The 23,321-nt window shown below is 41.2% G+C and overlaps 3 protein-coding genes and 1 pseudogene across 3 annotated transcripts; 2 read left to right on the top strand and 2 right to left on the bottom strand.

Annotated features, from left to right (window-relative positions):
* Positions 1-9,026: 9,026 nt before the first annotated feature.
* Positions 9,027-13,098, bottom strand: LOC111227061 (annotated as a pseudogene).
* A 197-nt stretch (positions 13,099-13,295) lies between these two features.
* On the bottom strand, positions 13,296-15,364 carry LOC111227119 (methionine-R-sulfoxide reductase B1-A-like). The gene is made up of 4 exons (XM_022752526.1): positions 15,234-15,364; positions 14,476-14,618; positions 14,105-14,219; positions 13,296-13,927 (listed from the first exon to the last, which is right to left on the bottom strand). The coding sequence occupies exons 1-4, from the start codon at positions 15,286-15,288 to the stop codon at positions 13,908-13,910; spliced, it is 333 nt and encodes a 110-aa protein (XP_022608247.1). The 5' UTR covers positions 15,289-15,364; the 3' UTR covers positions 13,296-13,907.
* A 743-nt stretch (positions 15,365-16,107) lies between these two features.
* LOC111227268 (zinc finger protein 26-like) lies at positions 16,108-18,383 on the top strand. Its single transcript, XM_022752703.1, has 2 exons — positions 16,108-16,291; positions 16,633-18,383. The coding sequence occupies exons 1-2, from the start codon at positions 16,108-16,110 to the stop codon at positions 17,802-17,804; spliced, it is 1,356 nt and encodes a 451-aa protein (XP_022608424.1). The 3' UTR covers positions 17,805-18,383.
* A 1,599-nt stretch (positions 18,384-19,982) lies between these two features.
* On the top strand, positions 19,983-23,120 carry LOC111227102 (zinc finger protein 32-like). The gene is made up of 2 exons (XM_022752502.1): positions 19,983-20,165; positions 21,871-23,120. Exons 1-2 carry the CDS (start codon positions 20,033-20,035, stop codon positions 22,890-22,892), a joined length of 1,155 nt encoding a protein of 384 aa, XP_022608223.1. The 5' UTR covers positions 19,983-20,032; the 3' UTR covers positions 22,893-23,120.
* The last annotated feature ends 201 nt before the right edge of the window (positions 23,121-23,321 follow it).

The raw sequence follows: 23,321 nt of genomic DNA, 5'->3' as shown, positions 1-23,321 counted from the left end.
AAAAGACAGCTCAAAATGAATCCTCCTCAGAAAGTTTTGTCACTGAACACGACTCTTCGTTTATTTGCAGTCAGATGAGACCTCCAGCCTGATGTGTCTGTGCGCTCTGAGGTGTACTAATCTCTCATTCAAGGTTTCTCCTCTGCGTCTCCTACGCCCAGTTTTTTTTTTCTTTTGCAAGTCTCCACCCTTCCCTGCTCAAGCTATAGCATAAACATGGATAAACATGGGCTTGAGTAGTAACCTATGCGTGTTCATTTCCAGAGGCAAAATCATTCAAATATCGTTTTCTTTCTAACGTAATTACGCATTATCATATGAAACTACATGACGCTTGTTAAAACTCCAATCAGAAAAAACATTGTTTGATTCTTTTGTTTTTTTTTTAAATTTTAAACATTTGAATTACTTTAACTCTTTTTGCAACATAATTTGTATCACAAGCTACAGAAATGGTCCTTTTTGTAGAACTTTGTGACATGGAAAAAAAAAAGATCTAGAGCACTTTGTTATGAGCTACAGGCACATCAGTGTTTTACAGATGTAAACTGACTCCGCAGAGGAAAATCCTACTTGGCCCTTTGAACCCATTTGATAGATGTCTCAGTGAATAAGAGAAGCCCTGAGGATGTCTACCCAAAACCTCTTGTACTCTCCATGCACCCTGAGACTCAACACGGAGCCAACACATAGGCAACATAGTGACAAGTCTCCCGAGACAAACCTCCATAACAATAGGCCTGAAGCGAGGAGGGGGCCCTTGTGACTGCTCTGTCTCCATCCCATAAATACAGTATCTGAGTGTGTCACCTTTGGGGATGTACAGGAAGGATCAGCACTGGGATGTTCCCCTGATTCTTTAAAGCTGCTGTACGTATTGAGTTTCTTCTGGCAGCGAGAAGAAGTTCAGACTTTGAACCTGACTAACACACCGAGGGCGGCTTTCTGGATGGATGAAGGGAGAGGGAGGAGAGGTAAAGAGGTGAGAAAGAGGTGCACGCACACTCACTCACACTTACATATTCAGCCCTGAGGCACAGTATGGTTCAGACAGAGATAATAAATGAATTTGGCAAATTCACTGTGTTGCCTAATTGCAGATTTTATATTTTATCTTTATTCAGCTCGGTTCCGCAATATCCTCTGAGAAAGCAGATTGCTCGGTTAAAAAAACTTAGAAAGAAAGTTGGACATTTTATTTCCTTTCTTGGTGAGAGTTAGCAGCCAGCTAACTTAGCTTAGCACAAAAACTGGTAACAGCTGAGGGCAGACTAGCTCTGTTTGAAGATAACAAAATCCACCTACCAACAATTCCAAAGGGTGAGCTGTGAAAAAGCTGCATATTCGCAGTTGCAGAAAGTATAACACTGGCGTACGTCTTTGTGCTAAGCTAAGTTAGCTGACTACTAGCTGTAGCTTCATAATTGGTGTATATGAGAATGGTATCAGTCTTCTCATGTAACTTTTGACATGAAAGCGTGATTCCAAAATGTCAAACTTTTCTTAAAACTTTTCAAAGTTAAGTAGTACAAAGCCTGTGATTACAATTTCCACCTTACGAAACAAACAAAAAAAAAAAACAGCGCTCAAACAAACAGACATGACCGAGGCAAATATAGAATAATGATATGTTTTGAAGCACAAACAGCCATTGTAAACCCATCCAAAGAGAGGCCAGCCTGGCACTGAGGAATTCACAGCTTTGGAAATGACTGTCTGTTGGCTAGCGGCAGATTCAGTCAGAATGAGGTCAGGATCCAGGCTTTGCTTTCATCAGACATTTTATTTGCTTTTCCCTCATGCTAATTGCTCTAGCTGGAGTTATACTGACAGGTTTGGACTCAGAAATATAAACAGAGAGATTAAAGAAACAAACAGGCGGCAGCAGCATTGAGGAAACAAATATGACATGCAAGTTGTGAACTGTGTTTTTTACGCACAGTGTAGGATTGAAGTTGGATAATATGTCTCTCTGTTGATGTGTTTGTGTACACACGTCTTTGTGTACATTACCGTGCGCTCACATTCATGTGTAGGCATTTATGCGTGCATGTATGCAGTCCAGACTACATATCCAACTGTCGCGCCCGCAGGTGTGCACTGCTGCTGCATCCCTGTGTGTACCACTGATAGAGATTTCCATAGCCAGAGGCCTGCTGATGGCATGTACATGTGTCAGCCATTACAGCAAATTACAAATCCTCCCGAGCAAAGGCAAAATGTTCCACTCTCATTTTGTAATTTCCAGTATGAGGAAGAAGCTGTCGGTCATTTGCGATAGCCGCAAGATACCAGTCAGAATCCTTAAAGCCATCATGACAGATCTTTGAAACCACAGCCCAGGAGATACTCATTTAGCGGTGCAGAGGCATGGCTGTAGTTTCCTACAAATGGAACCTCATGCTTTTTTGTGTCTGGAATGAATATCAATGAGATATTTACTGATAATGAACTCCAGATTGAAGATGTACTGTATAAGAGTAATTTTCTACTGTCTTGCATTAGATGTAGCTTTTATGGACTTTAAACAAATTCGCTTTTCATCTAGTTTCCTTTGCAGTGATGTGGTGATTAGATTAAAGCGAGATTATCCCAAAACAATTCAGTTTAGTGATCATATTGTGTTGTCTGAAGTGCAGCTCCTTTGAAGAAATAAAAGATGTCACACACACTCTCTGCCAAATGTCAGATGCTCCATCGCCAGGCCCTCAGGTAGTGAGGATCACTGAATACAAAAGCCAACAACAAAGCAGCGGTGAAGCCCCACCCTTCACCTGGAGCCTTCCCAACTTTCATCTGCAAACGTAAGCAAAGTCAATGAGAATGATGGTTGGAAGAGGAGACGGACGAGGGAACAAAATCACCCTGATCTCTCCATCCATACACTGTTTTCTGCCCCCACATCTTCTTCTTCTCCTCCTTCCCTCCATGCCTCGTGTCCCGCCACCTTCACACAGGTGCATCAATCTTTTTCGCCTCTGGCAGAACTTTTCAAACTCTTCGACTTGCCCTGCAGCTTTATAGAGACATCAACGAAAAGATGAATGTACACAAAAGCTGAGAGGAGAGTTGTTTGCAGCTTACGCAACAGCCTCAACGGCCTTGAAAGCATTAAACAGTGTTAGACCCACACAATGCTTCAAGTTCAACATGGGAGTAATTTATATCCGAGGAAGAGTTTGCTGCGGAATCATTCCAACTTCATGAGGGTTAGATTTGGGCAGCACCCAAAGCCAGGAGGTTCAATTACGGAAATGATATACATGTATAGAGATACAGTATAAGCCCACAGATATTTTTCACATGAACAAAAATGCATGCAAGCCACCCTAGACCGCTAGAAAGCAGCTGCATGGAACAATTTTCAATGTGTCTTTCATCTCGGCAGTAAAAACTAAAATACCTTTCCAGGAAGCAAGTCTGTACAGGAGCCCCATGTTTTTTCAAACTGTTATTTACCTTCTTTGGGTGCTTTATTGTTGCAGGAGAATCAAGCGAGCGGGAATCTAAAGAGTACAGAGGGTATTAAACTGAATGACAATCATGTCATCACACAAGCCGCAGACCATTGAAATGCCTTCTTTTCTAATCCACAGCTCTGCGGTGAAAAGTGGGATCTGGTGGTTGGCTCCTTAGCGATACTGGGTGTGTCGAGAAGGGGGGGCAGGGGGGGGAGCAGGGTGTGAGGGGAACTTGTGTGTGTATGTGTCTATATGTGTTTGTGTCTTTATGACACAAGACGAATGTGAACGAGAGAAACGGAGGGAGAAAGACGATAAAAGAGAGACAATTGTGATTAGTTCAGAATAGAGTTTCATGCCTCCCAGCTTAATCAAGACGTGTGGCTGCGAATCTGACAGCTGTGAAGGAGAAACGTTTTGAACTGCAGCATGTGTCTGACTGCACATATGAAGTGTGCAGGTGTGCCTGTGGAAGCCTGCTGTTCCACTCTGCGTGCACATACACCACTTGTGGTACCCAATCCAAAACTGATACTTACTGAAATGTTTGTGGGCTGCTCCGTGTGGCTTTCTCTCACCGAAAAGGCCTCGTCGTTTTAAATGTTGATTGCCATGACGTCAGCATCAAACCGCAGCCTTGCCCTTTTATGTGTCGCTGTCACTATCTACAGTATTTGTGCACAGTGTGTGAAAAATAACTTTCTTTCCATCTTTGCAATTCACAGACTTGGACGGTTGGATCGAACACTGTGCTACTGTTAGTGGGCCAGAACCACCAACCGAATGGCTGTGCTTGTTAATTTTCACACTCACTCGTCTCATTGGAAACAATTGGAAGGACTAAAGATACGTGTGAATGAGCAACTGGGTGAATGTCTCATTATTTAATCGGTGGCTATGTGTTCATTTATGTTAACTAATCAAACCTGGAGAGTCTCTGTAAATAAAAACACAAACAGTCATCAGCTGGGTGTTAACAGACTGTAATTACTGCTGTAAAACCACAGCAGTTTGTCTCTCCGCTCTCTGGAGTTTCCCATGTTTTTCGAATTCCAACCTGTCACATTGACTGTGAGAAAACTGTGAGAAAAGAGAGCTGTCATCCTCAAAAAAAAAAAAAAGTTGTCCATTGCCTCACTGTTGAGTCAGGTCTACTAAAATAGTATCACCTGTCCAGTGAGATCCTGCAGGCCAGAGGGAGTGTGTGCACGCGAGTGTGTGTGTCTGTGTCAAAACTGTTTCATGCTGCAGGAACAGGAGACGGCGTTCTACCCTGTGGGGGCAGTCTGCGTTTCACAGGAATGTGAAATCATGTGCGACTCAAACAAGCAAACCATCAGCTAAGGTGCTGACGGTTGTTTTGGCCAAAGGGGACAGGAGTGTACCAAATATGTGACCTACCAGGAAAAAAAACAGGCCAGTTAGGAGATAAATGAGGCGTAAAAATGGGATGTTTTACTGAAGAGATTGACATGTTGTTCAGTTTTCAACTGTTTAAATTATAAGCTGTAAAATGTTCAAGTTATTTGGACACAACTTTACGCAGATACAGTAGGAGGAATTCAATTATTTGCTTTCTTCCCGAGTTACATGAAATGATTGATACCACTGCTGAAGCTGTACGCCTATGTAGCTACAGCCAGCAGCCCGTTAGCTTAGCTTAACACAAAGAGAGGGAGGAGCCTGGCTATGTAAAAGATAACAAAATCCACCTACCAGCACCTCTAAAGCTCAATTTGGTGTTTGTACAAATTAAACAAATTAGATATAATGTGCTAATTATGGCGTTTTGGAAGTACTGGAAGGTGGATTTTGTTGAAGGCTAGATTTTGTTAAAAGGCTTTCACCCTGTTTCCAGTTTTTATGCTAAGCTAGGCTAACTGGTTGTAGCCTAGTATTTACGGCACAGACATGAAAGTGGTATCGAAGTTCTCATCAAGCTCTCAGAAAGAAAGCAAATTTCCACAAATGTCAAATTATTTCTTAAGCTTATGGTGCATAGATTCGTATCAAGACTTCCTCTTACAAATCAGCCCAAGTATGTGGTAAAACTGGAAGTTTGCTTTCTTTAAAACACCCATCCACTCGTTGTAAAGCTGATCCTCATTCCAGTGGGAATGTATTTTGAGTCTTCTTTAAAAAAAAAAATTAAAAAAAACATACCAACACACACAGTCACGCACACTCACACACACAAATCTTCCTCTTCTTCCTGTAGCTCTCATCTGGTCTCACTTTAGGTTTTGAGGTCTATGTTTTTGGGGACACAACAGAGCTGCTGGTCCAGATGATAGCAGGAAGGCTTTTCTGCAGATTTCTCTAAAGTACATTTAAAATTATTTTGGATTCTTTTTTAGCCAAACATTTTGTGTTTTTGTGCAATAGCTGTTACAGATACATGTTGAGGAAAACACAGAGTACACTTTGTGTCTTCTATGTCTTTAGTATTGGCGTAACACTGTGTTCTCCACACAAATCCAGGACACTGATGAGCCAATAGGGAGAGGCTAAGGGATCAAGAGAAACAATTACTGCAGAGTGACTGACAGGTAAGATTAGTGTGTTTTCCTTTCTGGCACAAAAGTAAAAGAAAAAAGTGCAAATGTTGAGAATTAAAGTTTGTGTCGGCCAAATGTTGATGCTGAAGAAATATTAATCATGTTTTCAAGGATTATTTTTTGATGTGAGCCGCTGATGACTGATAACTCTATCGTTGGCTCTAATGTTGCATACTTTGAGGAGTTACTGTAAAAAGGTAAAATCAGTTTGTATGTGTGTGTGTGTGTGTGTGTGTGTGTGTGTGTGTGTGTGTGTGTTTCACAATAGGTGCCGAGGGGCATAAACCTGTATAAAGTGAGTGGAATTCCCCTCATTTATGCAATGAGGAGGATCCAGATGTTGATCACACAAACACACATTAAACTCTTTATTTAAATCCAGTAATTATTATTCTTGTGAGTAAAATACAATATTACAGATGCTGGATGTGCATTAAAGAAATAATATGACATTTTGAGAAATATGCTTATTCGCTTTGTAGTGGAGAGGAATCAGCAGTCGGTAAACTTCGCTTAGCTCAGCATCGTCGCCTAACTTAGCATTAAGACTGGAAACAGGCGGAAACAGTTAGCCTGGCTCTCTCCAAAGTGAACAAAATCCACCTACCAGCACATCTATAGCTCATTAATCTACACGGTATATCTTATTTAATCAGTACAAAAAGTGTCAGCAGTGTTGTGAGCTTAACAACTTTCTTTCTAGAGTGGGGGGGGGGGCTTTTAGGACCCCTTCAGCAACTTTTTTCAAAAAGGCACATGACTGTGTTCAGTGAGTGGGGGAAAGCAGCAACAAGTTCAGTCAACCAATCAGCAGCCAGACAGAAACATGCATAATCTGTGAAGGTGTGTATCAAACAACCAATCACTGATCCCCATTGTTTTCCTTTATTTTTGTTCTAAATGGTTTGATTTTACCAGTCAAAGTTTTGACATTTTTATAGCAGCCCTTTGGACAGAGTCAGGCTAACTGTTTCCCCCTGTTCCCTGTTTTTATGCTAAGCTAAACCAACAGGTTGCTGTCTGTAGCTTCATAGTCATGGTAGGTGGGATCACTGAATGGGCTTAATGGGCAAAAATGACCACAAGTAGACAAAAATGACAACAAAGAAACACAAAAAGACCACAAAGAGATGCAAAATTACTACAAAGAGACACAAAGTGACCACAATGACACAAAACAACCTCACTGAGACGCAAAGATACGCAGCTGTGTTATTTGTAGCCATTTTGTGTCTCTTTGAGTCTGGTGTCTTGCTCTGAGGTAGGAGTGGTGAGGGGCCTTCTAGATGTCTGCACCAAGGGGCCCGTTGTCTCATAATGTGACCATGCTTGTATTTAATTGACAGACATGAGAGTGGTATCCATCTTTTATTCTACCAGAAAGCGAATAATTATTTTTCCCAAAATGTCAAACTATTGCTTCAAGGATATGCTGACATACAACACACACTGTACACACACACACACACACACACACACACACACACACACATGCAGTACAATCATAGACTCACAAATGGAGGCCTGCTCTGGTGCATCATCTGTCCCTAGAAGCATTTCTTCTTCCTTGTTGATCTTTAGTAAAAGAGACAAATGTCGGCCTCTGTTCATCTGTTGCCTTAACCACTTAACCACAGAGTAAGACAGAACACCTCTAACTGACTCATAATACTGGGACTGTTGTAGATTATAGGTTCCTGATTGGATTATAATCACTGAGGAGAATAAGGATCTCTGGGACCCCTGAACATTTTCTACACAGAAGTTAGCAATCAGCATGACCAAAGGAGCAATTTTGACTATTAAGACCACCCATCTGGGGCCTGTGGGGGGTTGCAGAGCTCAAAAAAAGTTCTGTAGAGAATGTATTTATACATGTATTGCAAACACACACAGACACAAAAACAGAAAAGTACAGAATCATATATGGAAAATAGTCTTCTCTGACACACACACACACACATACACAACATCTTGTCTTATCACACAGTAGTATGATCTGGATCTCATATGAAGCACACTGGGATTACTAACCAAGATGACAGAGGATGAACAGCCACAAATTGCAGGGCGCTGGGGTGAGCCGGGTGGGTGGGTGTAGTTTGAGCGGGGGGTGGGGCGGGTGGGAGCGAGACAATCTGTGGCATCATACCCAGAGAAAGACTGAGGTAATTACTTTCTTCTCCGCAGCAGCACTCAGCCTCCGTCTGAGCAAAGATGTTTTTAGCATGCCATAAACCTCTCCAGACGTCAAAGGCCTCTGACATTTCTGGACACGCGCTGACACAAATATGCCATTTTCCACAGTCCATCACTGCTCTGACTATCTGTGAACCGAGCCTCCTTCTAAATCATTCAGCTGAAATCCAAAACCGTCCTGATATTTCCATACTCTGGAGACGGCACATTTGATAAATGTTTCCTGGCCTCTGGCACACTTTTATCTGAGGCTCCATTTGATCATTCTTACCAGCCGCAGACTCTGAAACTTATACAGCAAACACAAAGTAGAAAAGAATAGTTGTTTGACATGATCCACACGGTGTCTTTCTGGATTAAAGCGCCCACCTTTGAGGCCTTTCAAACCCCCTGTAGTCTCTGATCAAGGCAGATAAAAAAAAAAAACAGTTGAGATGTGGGCATACAATCAGCCAGTCTTCTTCTCCTGTTTTAAACCTTCTCTCTTATCCCTAAGTCAATCCAGCATCCTCAAAAGTAAGGACCCCTCTCCCTGATCTCTGCGAACAATACCAGTGCCACACACCTCAAGTATTCCTTTGAAGCCTTCAGACCAACCTGTGCTGCTGTCTTGTGGTCCTATCTCCCTGAAACAGATCAGAGTGCAGATAACGAGTGATGTTTGCAAATACATATGTCCAAACCAACCCCACCGTGTGTTATTGAAGCTGGTGGAGCTCAAAAACAGGAAGGTGATCATGTGATAAAGACGACAATAAAGCAGCAGAAGCCATTGAAATTTCACATATTGTTTATTTTCACGCTGGAAGCCCTCATACTTGGGATTTTACAAGGCACTTTTTGGCTTTGCGGTGCCAGTTTGCATTCTGCAAAACGATCTCTCACATGTTTAAACTGTTGACATTTTGTTGGAATGAACCAAAATTTGAGGTTTCCCATTGTTTCTTCCTTAATGTAATTGTGTTTTTATTACTCCTCATTCCACATTTACAGTGTTTATAACCAATACGGCCCGTCAAGATATGCATTTCATATACCCACACCACATAAAATCTGTTTATACACTCAGTAAACTACACATCATTTCATGTTGTGGTTCACTGCTGGGGCTGTCAGAGAGGATGGGCAGAAATATTCTCATTTTGGTTTTCATAGGCTCCATCTCTCTCAAACACATGTTGTCCGGACAGAATTACAACAATGCCCAACCTGGACTGCCTTCAGTTTCCAGAACTTTCCTTTGATCCAGAGCGTAAATCACATTCCAGGGTCATGTATAAAAGCTTTGTTTATCCTTTCATTCATTACTCAGAGGGAGACAGATGTTTGGCCCAACATGTGTGCATCTGAAACATGTGGAGGGCAGCCCCACCATGTATGGATGGAGACATCATATATAGTAGGTTAACTCACATGCTGCAGATATTACTCCCTGATGAAAGGAGTTTCCTCTATTTCTGTTACAGTCACGCATTCAGGAGCTTTATTCCTCCCACAAAGTGATCACAGCTCCTGTGGTGGGTGAAGCAGAGCCACTGGATGACAGATGTTTTTAGGGAACATTACCTCAATGAACTTGCGAAGGATGCAGAATGAGACACTTTTTCTCTGTGGCTCAAAACAGAAGCAGGTGCAGTGCCCGTAAACATCCACATCTAAGCAACAGTCTCATATAGGTTACAATTAAAACAAGATGTCCTGCGAATGAGTCAGTGGGACACACATGTGTTTAGTCGAACCTCGAAGCCCGGCCTTCGGGACTGCGGAAGGCTTTGGAGTAGTAGTGGTTTAATGTAATTAAGGATCATGTTTGCTTTACAAGCAGGATGAGCCCCAGAGGTCAATGGAAGAAAAGTGGGGTCTGTCTCATGATTCCATCAGAGGATTACCACTTCCTCCTTCCTGTTTACTTCCTCTCGGCCGTACAGCTGTGCTCAGATGCCAACCAGAAAGAGTGTTCCTCCAGATAGCAAATGTTAATTACGGTCCTGTGTTTTGAGCAATTTCCTTTTCCTCTCCTTCTCACATCTAGTTTATCTTTGTGTTTTCGTCCGTGTCTGTCTCTTGCAGATCATCCCTTCTCAAACTCCCCCTTTTCCTCCTCCAGACTTCACCCCCAATTACAGTTTAGTCTGTGTGCCAGCTGCAGCGATACAACAGAGGATATACGAGAACGATGTTTAATCAGTCGCAAGGAAGGTTTTTACTCAATTAATGAAGAGCTTGAGGTGAGACAACATTAGGATTGGAGCTGACAGTCGGAGAGATGAGAGACTTTGAATATACTTTGAAAAAACACTGAAAAAAACTAAAACAAGACTACTCTTTAATTAAAACACACAAAAGCACATTACACTCACACATTTGCAACTGCTGCTCCCCCTGAAGTGAACTGAAGCGTTTGCATCATATAATTAATCAGATGATTTGAATAAAATAGTCTGTGCTTTAAATGCTTTACTATCCATGAATGTTTGCACTTCCTTTCCTAATCCTCTTGCTGACACTGAAGCTTTTCATCTATACCCCTCTGATCTTCCAGCCTTTGAAATGAGCAGCTCCACACCTGCTCATCCCAGACACTTAAACAGCACTGGAGCTATTGAACGTACCCCCCGCATCCTCACTTTGTTTAGAATTCCACCACTCCACTGGCCAAGAAATAGGTTATTGAGTTATCTAGAAAATTTCGCCGAGTAGAAAAACAGAGAACCTCCTCACATCTCTAACACGGACTGATTAAAAACAGCTTTTTTGTCCAGACATCTCAGTGAATGTGCTTTCTAAAACAGGTCCCTGGCATTAGGGGGGACACGGCAAGTGGGCACATTTCTTGCAGCATTTCCTGCTGTTCAGATATTTACCGTAATCTTAATCAGTTGATCTTGGCAAGTTAATTGAGAATGTAAAATAAATTACACGCACAAAGACGTTTTTTTTTGTGATAAAAGGTACCATTTCCTCATGAAACACGTTTACAGGCAGGAATTCTCTGCAAATAATCAATAAATGAATTTAGTTAAAAAGGGAAATTTATACAAGTGAAAAGACAGCAACCAAAAGAAGTTGCTTAATAGTGCTGTAGAAATGGCTTTTCTGTTTATTCTAGTCGCAGGATATTCTCCTTTATTCACAACAGTAATAGGTGTACTCATATGTTGCAATGATGTACAGTATTGTGCAAAAGTTTTGAGCACTAAACAGATGTTTAGACTCTTATCCGTACCACCAGGGAGGCGTCTGATCAGTCCAAAATTCATTCTGCAGGAGGACAACAACCCCAAACACACAGCCAGACTCATAAAGAACTATCTTCAGAGACAAGAACAAGGAGTCCTGCTACATATGGTCTGGCCCCCACAGCGCCCTGATCTCAACATCATGGAGTCAGTCTGAGATTACATGAAGAGACAGAAGACACTGGGACAGCCTGAATCAACAGAAGAACTGCGGCAAGTTCTCCAAGAAGCTTGGATCAAATTACCTGAGTGCAAGTGTACTGAGGAGAACTGGTGATGTTTTAAAGGCCACAGCAAATATTTACATGATTTGATTTTTTTTTTTTGTTCACTGCAAGTTAAATAAATAAAGAACATTCATGGCATTATTTTTGAAAGCAGTCTCACTTGACTTTGAGTGCCTAAAGGTTTTGTAGAGCACTGTAAATCTTTGCATAAAGAACAAACTATGTCCACATTAACTAAGTGTTTAATATAGTTGATTAAAGTTTTTTTAGGGCAGATAGCGCCATCAGCTGATGGAAACATGCAATTACACCTCTGAGGAACAATTTGAGGTCCGTCATGCACATCACGTTCAATAGTACATTGCCAACAATGTGCAAAACTAAGACAAGCAAGCTCCATCATCTAGGAAGAGTTTTACTCATAACTGTTAAACATCTTAAACTCTTTGCCAGAGAGGGAAATTAAACATTAAAGTGTACAATACGAATGAATGTGGCTGAGTCCCAGTGAGGCCAGCGTCCATCAGTGCCCGAGAGACCTATTAGGCTTCATCCCAGAGCACTTCATCCACTGTCTGCACCTGCAGCAGCAGAAAACTGCCCTCTCCTTCACAGCTCACCTTTCTGTCCATCAACCTTTTCTGTGGAGAGAGAACAGATTAAAATAGTGGGTTAAAGGTGGATGATAAGGGTGTTAGCTACGGTAGAATTAGCTACATCAAAAGCACTCACAGGCCCACCTTTAGGGACGAACATCAGTGAGCTGCTGAATATTCAGAAGCGTGACAGCCCATCTCTTGGTCCATCATACAAGAACTCATGGCCCAATCCATTGCCACACTTCCCACAACAAACCTGGGTATTAAAATCCAGAAAGTTCAACTCAAAACTCTATACCTAGATCACTTGATTAATAAGAGGTAAAAACAAACAGTCAGCAGTGCTACTTTGGGATGGGCAACCTACCTTTACGGGTCCCCATGCTTCAGGGTGTTTGGACACACTGTCCTCATGGATTGTTTCTGAGAAGGCCGGCCAAGGAGAAGAGTGCTCGAACTTTGACGTGCTGGAAAATAACTCGTGCCCACATTCTGAACACACATAAATACCTGAGAGCCAAAGAAAAAAGCCATGAGCTTTTATGTTTACTACACTGGGACTTGTTTCCCCTAGACATGCAACGTCACGCTTCTTTGTCACTCACCAGGCTGGAAGTGATTTTTATATTCTTCTCCATTAGAAAAAGAACAATATGACATTTCCTCCATGTCAAATGTCTCAGTCCCTCAAAACCAAAAGCAGTTTCCCTTCAGTTAGTTTAGAAAGACGTTTGCAAAGAGTCACCCGGCCTAAGCTGGAAAAAAAAACCTGCATGTCCAGATCAAATGTCAACAGCTCTGTCCTGCTTGTGTAACACCTGATCGCATTCTCATTACTTCCACATGATGGCAGTCGTGTCAAAGTAAAGCAAGTATGCCTTAAATAGAATGATGACATAATTAATATGGTAAGAGAGAAAAAAGAGAGAAAAAAAAGCAACATATTACATTCTTATCTAGAAAGTCATTTAATTATCAACAGCAAATATTTACCCAAATATATAGGGAGAGTATTGTTTTTATTATTTAAAATATATTTATTTAATTTTTTGCATATTATTAATTTTGATACATTCACATAAAGCTCTTGAAGAGGGGTGTAGACTGCATCAACATTATTCTATTTATTGAAAATAGCATTTATATTTTGTCATTTTCTACTAATTAATATAAAGAAGATCATGAGTATCTTTGGAAAAGGTTCATCTAGTCGTAGAATCAGTTTTGTAAGATGCTGTCTTTCTGGTATATTTGTTCATTTACCTTCACAGTTTTGAGAAAGCAGTAGAGGTTCAGGAAAAAACTGTGACGGTAAACAAAAAAAAAAAAACACCTTTAGTCTCTCGGTAAGAAATAGCTTACAGAACCATGAGAAGTCTCGAACAATGTAAAACTGATGAGATAGTGATGTGTGTTGTCAGTGAGGTTATCCCGGTTACTGAGTCTGTGATGATTATATAATAAAAAGGTGATGAGACCCGTCCTCTGTTCTTGCTGTTCAGTGAGGCCACCATTCATCAGAGGCCTGGTCCTCCCAGATTGGGCTTTATCCCAGAACTCTTCATCCACTGACTGCACCTTCAGGAGCACAAAGTCCAGCAACACGTACCACTACCAGCTCACCTTACTGTCCATCAACCTTATCTGGGGAGAGGAAAGAGAGACAGGGAGATGTGGGGTTGTGTATATAACCGTGCAGGAGGATGCATTACGACACTCAAGCTCTGTTTGCTCACTGGAGATGTGGTATCTGCAGTAAAATTCGTAGGTGTGTTTTTAGGGCCCAAGTTATAAGTTCTGTTATAATATGACTGTTTGTACCTTTAGGGACGAACTTCAGTGAGCTGCTGAATATTCAGAAGCGAGACAATCCTCTGGTTGGACCGTCATTCACAAACTCATGGCCCAGTCCATTTCCACACTTCCCACACCGCACCTGGAACAACACATCATACACCTGTATCAGGACTTTGTGCATTTCCATAGAGTTATCATTTAATACATTTGAATAGCCCTCCACATGAGAAGTTCTTAAAGGATTTTAAGTTTTTTACAACCACTTAGTAGCATAAAATCAGTTGCTTTAATTGAGGACATGAGTATGACATTGTAAGTTGCCTGGTCTAGAAACAAATGTTTACACTCAGCTTCCTCTGAGAGGTTCAGTTAATAAACAAAGTAAGTGATGGTACCTTGTATGCTCCAGGTCTCTCCTCATGTTTGGACACACTGTCCTCCTGGATGGTCTCTGTGAAGGCCGGCCAGGGAGAGGAGTGCTCATACTTGGAGTGGCTAGAGAACAGCCGGTGATCACACTTGGAACAAACATAAATCCCTGAGGAGTAAAGGATGGGAGATGATGGCTGGTGTAGAACATGACGAGAGAACTATTTTCACACAGATCTTACTTGACATTACCCCAGCCCAGGCTTGACATCATGTTAGTGCTATGTTAGTATCTTCTAATCACAAACGCTTGTGATCCAGTTTTCTTTCTGTGACTTCCCTTTATATGTTTAGTGAATTTATCATAATCATTGGTGTATTTTTATTTATATAAAGGTGTACTTCTTACACGGAAATCTAACTTCTCACTTAGAGATAACCTAGATCCTGTTTTGCAATATAGTTGTGTAACCTAAACATGGGTTACAAAAGTTAACGAGTTTAGGTAACTAGTTTTTTCTGCATTTCTTCAGCATTTTTTTTCTGCCAATTAATTTAGTCTTATGTGACCATGTGTGCAGTGTCAATCCCTTCTAAAAGTTTTTATTGTTAGCTGTAGCTGACAGGAACAGGAATGTATAATTTAGTCCGACACACACACACACACGTTTGCAAAGTTAGCCAACAGTGGCTAGCTGGTTATCGTTAACGCCACTTCTGCCTAACAGCAACTGTTATGCAGAAATTTTTAACAAAGTACAAGAAGTCAAACTCATGAAAGTACCTGGTTTAAAATGGTCTTTGAAGACCTCCCCACCGAAGAAAGAACAAAACGACATCGCTTCGTTTTCAGAGTAGTGATATGTTTAACCAGCCTCCTAGTCAGAGCAGAAGAAGTTCTTCAGCAACAATAAGACTTCCGGTTTTAGAGTCGGACCTTCAAAATATAATCAGAGAACTTCATGAAGTCTACCTTTGCGAATAATTGTTTACAGTGTCTGTTTAAAAATCAATTAATAAATTGCATACATTCTAAAAATCTATTATAGATTGAATAGTTGTATTGCCCTTTAATGTATGCATTAATTAACTCAAAGTAAATATAATAATAATTTTGGACAAATGGATGACAATTAATTATTTCTCCTTTTTTGAAAACTAATCGTCAATAGTACTGGAGACCACGAACCACCAATGGTCAACAAAAACTGAACAACACTTTGTTAGGATAGAATTTATGGCAGAACTACTGAATCACGACATAGAAAGTAGCCGCAGAGTGTATGAAACAATGATTGAAATTTAAAAGCTGCAAAATGTATTCTTAAACAAAACAGACAAATAGCCTCTACAGTTAAGAGGCACTTATTCAACATATCTTCAGTTTTTCCAATAATGTTCACTGTCATCTTGCAGTTTCAGATCAAGACTACAACCAAAATCAGTTTTTATTATAGCGACTTGAACTTCTCCAAATTCCATCTCGATTTGGAATTGACACTTTTATTGTGAACGACTCAAACCGGATGTACCACTGTGGCTGCTGGCAGATCACAGTCTGTAGGACTTGACAGGTTGGAGGTGGGTTGGCAGAGTTAATCTTGTTGTTTTCCAGCTATTGTTGCCGATGTTTTTTCTCCGAGACTCTCTCCGGAGACATGGATGCCACAATGTTTCAGCTGAGGTCGTTTGTTCACCAGCGGCTGTACGCAGCGGCAGAGGAGATCCTCGGAGAGGTGGAGAAGACCATAACGTTAGCGCTGTACGAAGCCGAAGTTAGTCGATCTAAAGAGGAGGTCGAAAGTCTGCGACACCAGCTGGGCCTTTTGCGAAAGAAATCAGGTTTGGGACTGCTTTAATATGCTGTGTGGTGGCATTTTCATATGCAGAGGTAGCTGAAGAAGTAGCTTAGGATGTTGCTCCTCGTTTACGCATGCGCGCACACACTGTCCACTCACCAAGTGCTGTGAGAGCTGCAGCATTAGAGGAAATACTTAAGTACTGTACACTGAATATATGAGAGCCTTACAGCATCAGCGGAGAGCAGCACTTTATCAGAAGAGTTAGAGAGTGTCCATGCAAATTGGAGTTTTTTATATTGTGTGTATCTTTCATAAAATGACTCACTTGGAATGGTAACACTACAGGCTGCTGGGTAACTTTTATGTCTGTAACTTTTGTAGCTGCAGAGCCTCCATTGACCAGCAGCACCGCAGAACATGAAGACCAATGTGACACCCCACTGCTGCGAGAAAATCCAGGACCCTCAACTCCAGAAGAATCTAACTTCAGTCTGAATGCTGAGTTACCAGGACCCTCACAAACCAGCGCGAACCTGGACAACAATAACTGGAACTACTGCATGGTTGAGACAGACTTCAAGATGTCAGAGATAAAAGAGGAGGAAGTTGAAGATGAGAATCAGACACAGGAGATTGTTTTTCCTTCCCCTGAAATTGTGAAAAGTGAGCCAGAGACGCAGGTATCATCTGAAATGGAGCCCCTTTCTTTAGACTGCTCTGCAGCTCAGAGTGAGAACAATGACAGTGATGAGGAGTTGGTGAACAGCAAAGGAGAGCAGACCAAAATGATGAACAGGGAAGAAAAGATGTTGCAAGGACAAAGTGGCAATGATGATAAGAAGGACGACGCAGTATTGCCTTCTGCTAAAGGTCAAAAGGATCGCAGTTTTTGCCATTTATGCGGCAAGGGATTTCAGTACATCGGCTCCTTGATGAAGCACATAAAAACACATGAGAGCAAAACTGATTGCACTGTTTGTGGGATGACACACCAGTCTACTAAAGAGTTGGTCACTCATTTGAAGGGTTGTCACAACAAAGCATATTTTTGTGACATTTGTGGCAAGACTTTTGCCAGTAATCGTTGTCTCCGGCTGCACGAAAGAATACACACGGGTATAAAAGAGTTTGCTTGTCAAGAGTGTGGCAAAACATTTTACCGGAGAGAGCATCTCATTGTCCATGTGAGGACCCATTCTGGGGAGAAACCGTATCACTGTGATATCTGTGGAAAAGCATTCAGTCAAAGTCAGAACCTCACAATTCATAAAAGAAGTCATTCAGGGGAGAGACCATATCATTGTGGCATGTGTGGCAAACTTTTTAACACTAGCAGTCACCTCAAAACACACATGAGATACCATTCGGGAGAAAAACCGTACCCGTGTGATATCTGTGGGAAACGTTTTCGCCAAAGTGGACAGATGACGAGACATAGAACCACACATACAGGAGAGAGGCCATATGCCTGTCATGTTTGTGGCATGAGATACAGGTTTGCACCTAATCTGAAGGTGCACCTACAAACTCATGAAAAGGCGGCCGCTGAGTGAAAACAGTTAAATGAACCAGACAGACCATCTCACAGATTGAGGGTGAGTTCACAGGAAAGGTTTACATGCATATACCATGCATGACTCACCTGTTGGCCATTTTTGAGTTTATATACAAATCATATATACTTACAGTACATTACTGCCAGACGTGTCCGAAAGCAAACCATAAGTTGTTAAACTTAGAGATATTTGAGGTAAGTCATGTCACCATGAACATTTAGTCAACTTTTTTCTATCTGAAGATTGAAGTTGGGCAGAGCTGTCATGGAAATTAGCTGAGTCTTATCGGGCAAAATAAGTAAAAACACCTGTATGGGTGTCCCCGTGGGTGTGCAAGGCTTTGTCCGGTGCAACACCAGTGTTGGTATTCTGGAGCTTTAACTGTTTGAACATAGCAATATGAAGAGATTCATGAGCTAATAGCCATGTTAGCAAAAAAATGTGACTGACAAATTTTCAGTTTGCTTTATAGAGCAGTACATATTATCGCTAAGGTTATTTACAATTGATTGTGACCATGCTTTAATCATTTTTACTTGCATACATTCATTTGGCTTTTTTTTGTCTTATATCTTACTGATATGGGGTTCAGTGTTTTCAATCCTAGTACTCTACTGCCTGAGCTGCAGCCAGCCCATTTTTTTAGTAACTACAGCCATGAAGCAAGAGTAATATAGAACACAAGTCATGTCATATGGTTGTAAAATTAGAGGAAAAAAATTTGAAGTATGATATTTTTGGGGATCATGCAACTCTTCAGGATGAATGTGGCAAAGATTATGACCCAGCAGCAGTATTCATTGCAAGTGTTACTTTCCAACATATTTACACAGATAGTCAAAGAAAAAAATTAACTGAACAGATACATTTTTATTATTTATTTCCAATCTTTGTTGCAGTGATCACTTAACAACAGAATCAGACAGACATTTGTACTGTGTGTTATTGATGGTCAGCCTGATCAGATGATCAGTTGTTTTTACATCAGACATTTACACACATTTATCCAAAGCCAAATGAGGAAACGAACTGTGTGCGTGTAAACTTATCTGATGGTGTAAGATTGAGGTAATTTTATCTAAACCATGCATTGTGTCTGCTGAGGAAGCACCCCCCCATACACACAAACACACACACACACACACACACACACACTATTATCACACAAACACATCTGTGACAATGTGAAAGCCCTGTTGTGATGTTTCTGATGAGGTAGTTTCATTTTTGAAGAACAGTTGGAAGAGCCCCTTTGTCTGTTACGTTACCAAAACGAAAAGCCACACCATCTAAATATGTTCATAAATCCCTTTAGGCTTCTGTTCTACATGTTTTAGTCTGTTGAAATATGTTAGCACTTATCAAGAAGGTTAACTGATCCCCATGGGTAAAACCTGTTTCCTTTTGATGGTCAGAGCTGTCTTTTTGCACATTTCATACATATGTATTTTTGTATATTGTTCTGTGTAATATCTTCTAGTGGTGATACCAAATTTCCACGTGGGGGACAATAAAGTTTAATATCCTATCATATTACATTACAATAGTCTGTTTATCTTTTCCTGGCTGTGGCCAAGTCCAAAACCAATATTATCCTTCAATCCATCCAAACAACTAATACTCAGTTCAAGTTCACATTTTACTAAGCAGTAATCACACAGCACATTTAGCTTAATATAGGGACAAAAAACTCCAGAAACACATCCAGTTTTTAACCATTTTTTAAAAAGTGACAAATGGGAGAAAATATCCTCACCCGTCTGCGAGTAGGCCATACAGGACTCAACTATTCATTACATAAAATGCAGACACTAGCCAACCAGAAACAGTTGAGCATGTGCTACTTCATTGTAGGAAATACAATGAGGGAAATCACCTTCTTCTGTCACTAAGGAAAGCAAAATAGCATGACACTCACTGTCAGGGGCCAGGGCTCTTTTTACTGTATAAACTCCTGCTCCGCACTCCAGTCCAGTCGGTAGCGGTAATGCAGCTCTAGGATGGTTTACCAACATACACCACAGAAGAAGAAGAAGAAGAAAGAAGAAGAAGTCGAAAGTAGGAGAAGAAAAAACAGAGTGAACCATCTCTTTACTATATGATCTTTCTAGCGGCCGTCACGTGACGAATGATTGCTTCTGCTGCACAACATTGTTGTTGTAGTCTTTTCCTGATCTTTTATACAGTGTTGTTACCCACCACTTCTGTCCACTGGGGATAGCACCATGTTTCAGCTGAGGTCGTTTGTTCACCAGCGGCTGTACGCAGCGGCAGAGGAGATCCTCGGAGAGGTGGAGAAGACCATAACGTTAGCGCTGTACGAAGCCGGTGTCCACCGACCGAGAGATGAGCCCCACGGTGAGTGTCAGAAACCGGACTTCATGAATCGGATATCAGCTTCTGGGTCGTGGTAGCTTTACTCTTATGTCATAAGTTTGGAAGTGATTTGTTGATAAGATAAAAAGAAACCACAAGGCGTTAAGTTAACCTAAGTTTGCCCCCGTTTCTCTAAGGGACTTGGTTGACATTGAGTGCGTTGACATGCACATTAGTTTCCTAGGTTTTATCGTTTTCGGTGGTACGGAGCACAGAGAAACCAGGGGCCTGTACGTCGAAGCGGGATTTGTGAGTTATTCAGCTCTCTGTGGGCTTAACACAGGTCTTGTGGTACCACGAGGCTGGCTAACTGTTAAACGGGCTAGATCAATGTGGTACCCGGGGTGGGTCACCATGGTAACCTGAGCTGCGAGAGCAGGTTAATTTCAGGTTAACTACTGACCAATCAGATTCAAACAAATAGGCTAACAATAAAGTGACAAATAATAAATCGTTTTGCTGTTGCAGGCGTCCTATCTGTCTGCGGGAGAATTTACCAAACGAAGTAACATTATAATGAGTATTATAGCTGCATTTTAATTGCACAAAGATTTTTTTCTGTCTATGCTTTACACTCTTGTTCCCTAGCTGACGCCCAGAATAACATGAGGAGAAATAGGAAATAATAATAAAAGGAAGTAAAACCTAAACCTCTGTTTTATTTTGTTTAAAAAAAATAATAATCCACAAATATTTCCCATGATTAAAAATACAACATGCCCATCAGATGGACCTTATCAGGCATTAACTACTTTTCTCTTCCTCTCTCCTCTAATCTCTGCTTTGGCAGCAAAAACAATCTGACATCACTTCCAACTTTTTTATGAGCATCACATCACCTACTATTCATGATAATTTGTCAGACAAAGACAGTAACGCTTTGAGGGAATTTCTTCAAATTTTAAACATTCACTTGGACTCAACGATGAACTAATTAGATTTTGGTGCAGGTCAAAGGTCAACATCAATCTTACCTCACGAAACACATTTTTGGCCTGTTGAATGTGATGTCTCAAGACAGCCTCAAAGGAATTTCTTCAGATTTGGCACAAACATTAGCTCAGACCCAAAAATGAACTGATTAGATTTTGGTGGTCAAAGGTCGAAGCTCAAGGTCACGGTGACCACATGACATTATGACACAACATGGCTTCTAAGCATTGTAAATCAATCTCTCACCTGTTGTTGTCAGACTGAATAGTCTGGCCTCCAGAAACCTTGGCCAGATCCAACACTCCCCCTTTACTGTCCTATATCCAAATGACCTCTGGTTTAAAAGATTATTTAAAGGGTGGGCGCTAAATTTCAATCTGGTTTGACCTAGTCTGGATTGATTTGTACAGCTGGGCTGCAGCTAATGACAATCATTTGATTCTTAAAATATCGGGGAAAAGTGACTAGTGTCCATAAGAATGTTTCTTAAATCAAGTTTGACATTATCAAATTCACATTCATATTCTGTCCAAACAGCAGTCCAATACCCAATGATATTCTGTTTACCATCATAGAAGACAAAGAAAACCAGCACATACAGTGTACACATCTGAGAAGCTGTAAACAGTGAATTTGCTGAATTGCTTAACTATATGACTTAAACAACGACCGAAAGTAGTGCAGAATAATTGATTATTTGTTTAAATTCTAATCCAAAGTGCTATGGAGTAACTTGCTTCCGTGTCCTTTGTAGCTACAGAATCTCCACTTACCACCGGTACTGTGACTGGAGAGGAAGTGCTGCAGGAGACCTCACCACAACGTTTGATACAAGAACAGTCTGAGGTCCCAGGCTCCTCTCATACATGTGCAGATACAGAAAACAATGATGGGACCTACTGCCTAGTTCAGATAGACTTCAAAATAAAAGAGGAGCAGGAGGAACTTGGGGATGACAGTGAAACACAGGAGGTTATTTCTCCTTCTCCTGAAGTTGTGAAAATTGAACAAGATCAGCCAGAGACACACATGATTAATGAATTGCCGCCAGTTTCTTCAGATGACTCTGCAGCTCAGAGTGAGAACAGTGACAGTGATGAGGAGTGGGTGCACAGCAAAGGGGCGGAGGCTTTGCAAAGACAGAATGGCAGCAAGGAGCAGAAGGGTCAAGCGGCTTTGCCTGATGGAGATTCTTCTGCTAAAAGTCCAAAGGACCGCAGTGTTTGTCCTGTGTGTGGAAAGGGTTTCCAGTACATCCGTCCCTTCATGAAGCATCTAAAAACACATAACAGGACAAGCGAGTCTACAAAGGAGCTTCTAAGTCACTTGCAAAGTGCTCACAGCAAGCGCCTTGTTTGTGAAGTTTGCGGCAAGACGTTTACCAACCCTGGTTGTCTACATATACACTCAAAAATACACACAGGGATTAAAGACTTTAAATGTCAAGACTGTGGGAAATCTTTTGTCCGAAAAGAGCATCTGACTGTGCACATGCGGACTCATTCGGGGGAGAGACCCTATCACTGTGATGTTTGTGGGAGAGCATTCACTCAGAGCCAGAACCTCAAAGTTCATAGACTGACACACACAGGAGAGAGATCGTATCAGTGTGGATCGTGTGGGAAATTCTTTTACACCCATGGTCAACTCAAAAAACACATGAAACGTTTTTCAGGAGAAAAACCCTTCTCCTGCGATATTTGTGGTAAAATCTTTTGCCAAAGGGGACAGATGACTGAACATCAGGACGCCCATGCAGGAGGGAGCATGGAGTAATTTATACATGTATGGAAAAGCCCATATGGATAAGATTTATTTAGGTGACACAGCTTAAATGCACCTCGCATTTGATTGTGCCATTTTCCACAAACATAGCAGTTAAGAGAATCTTAGTGATCATGAGTGTTGTTTCATTCGCAGGATGAATAATTCTTTAGCAAAATGGTGTGAAAAGTCTCTCCTCTCTGTATTGTAATGGGGATACATGGAAAATAAATGACTTAACAGCAGTAATTACTTTACTTAGTGATCATTTTCTTTCCGAAGATGCTTTCCAACCTTAGGAATTAATTCCAGCTCCTTCAGGTGACGGCAAGTGACTGCATCTCCCAGCTGCTCTTCAAGAGTGAGTCTTCCTCTGTAGTTTTGCCAACAGGTGGCAGCAAACACACCATAGTTATTCTCTATGAGCAGGACTGAAGGACA

This window comes from Seriola dumerili, unplaced genomic scaffold, assembly GCF_002260705.1.
Source record: "Seriola dumerili isolate Sdu_G_001 unplaced genomic scaffold, Sdu_1.0 BDQW01000169.1, whole genome shotgun sequence".
Classification (NCBI taxonomy): Eukaryota; Metazoa; Chordata; class Actinopteri; order Carangiformes; family Carangidae; genus Seriola; species Seriola dumerili.
Note: the sequence above shows the minus strand (reverse complement) of the source record. Positions and strands in the feature narration are given on the sequence as shown.

What these genes read in the sequence shown, in the direction of transcription:
- LOC111227102 (XM_022752502.1), top strand. Translation starts at nt 20,033, where the DNA reads ATGTTTCAGCTGAGGTCGTTTGTTCACCAGCGGCTGTACGCAGCGGCA. An exon ending in ACCGAGAGATGAGCCCCACG is followed by an intron (nt 20,166 to 21,870) that starts GTGAGTGTCAGA and finishes TGTCCTTTGTAG; the next exon opens with CTACAGAATCTCCACTTACC.
- LOC111227268 (XM_022752703.1), top strand. Translation starts at nt 16,108, where the DNA reads ATGGATGCCACAATGTTTCAGCTGAGGTCGTTTGTTCACCAGCGGCTG. An exon ending in CCTTTTGCGAAAGAAATCAG is followed by an intron (nt 16,292 to 16,632) that starts GTTTGGGACTGC and finishes TAACTTTTGTAG; the next exon opens with CTGCAGAGCCTCCATTGACC.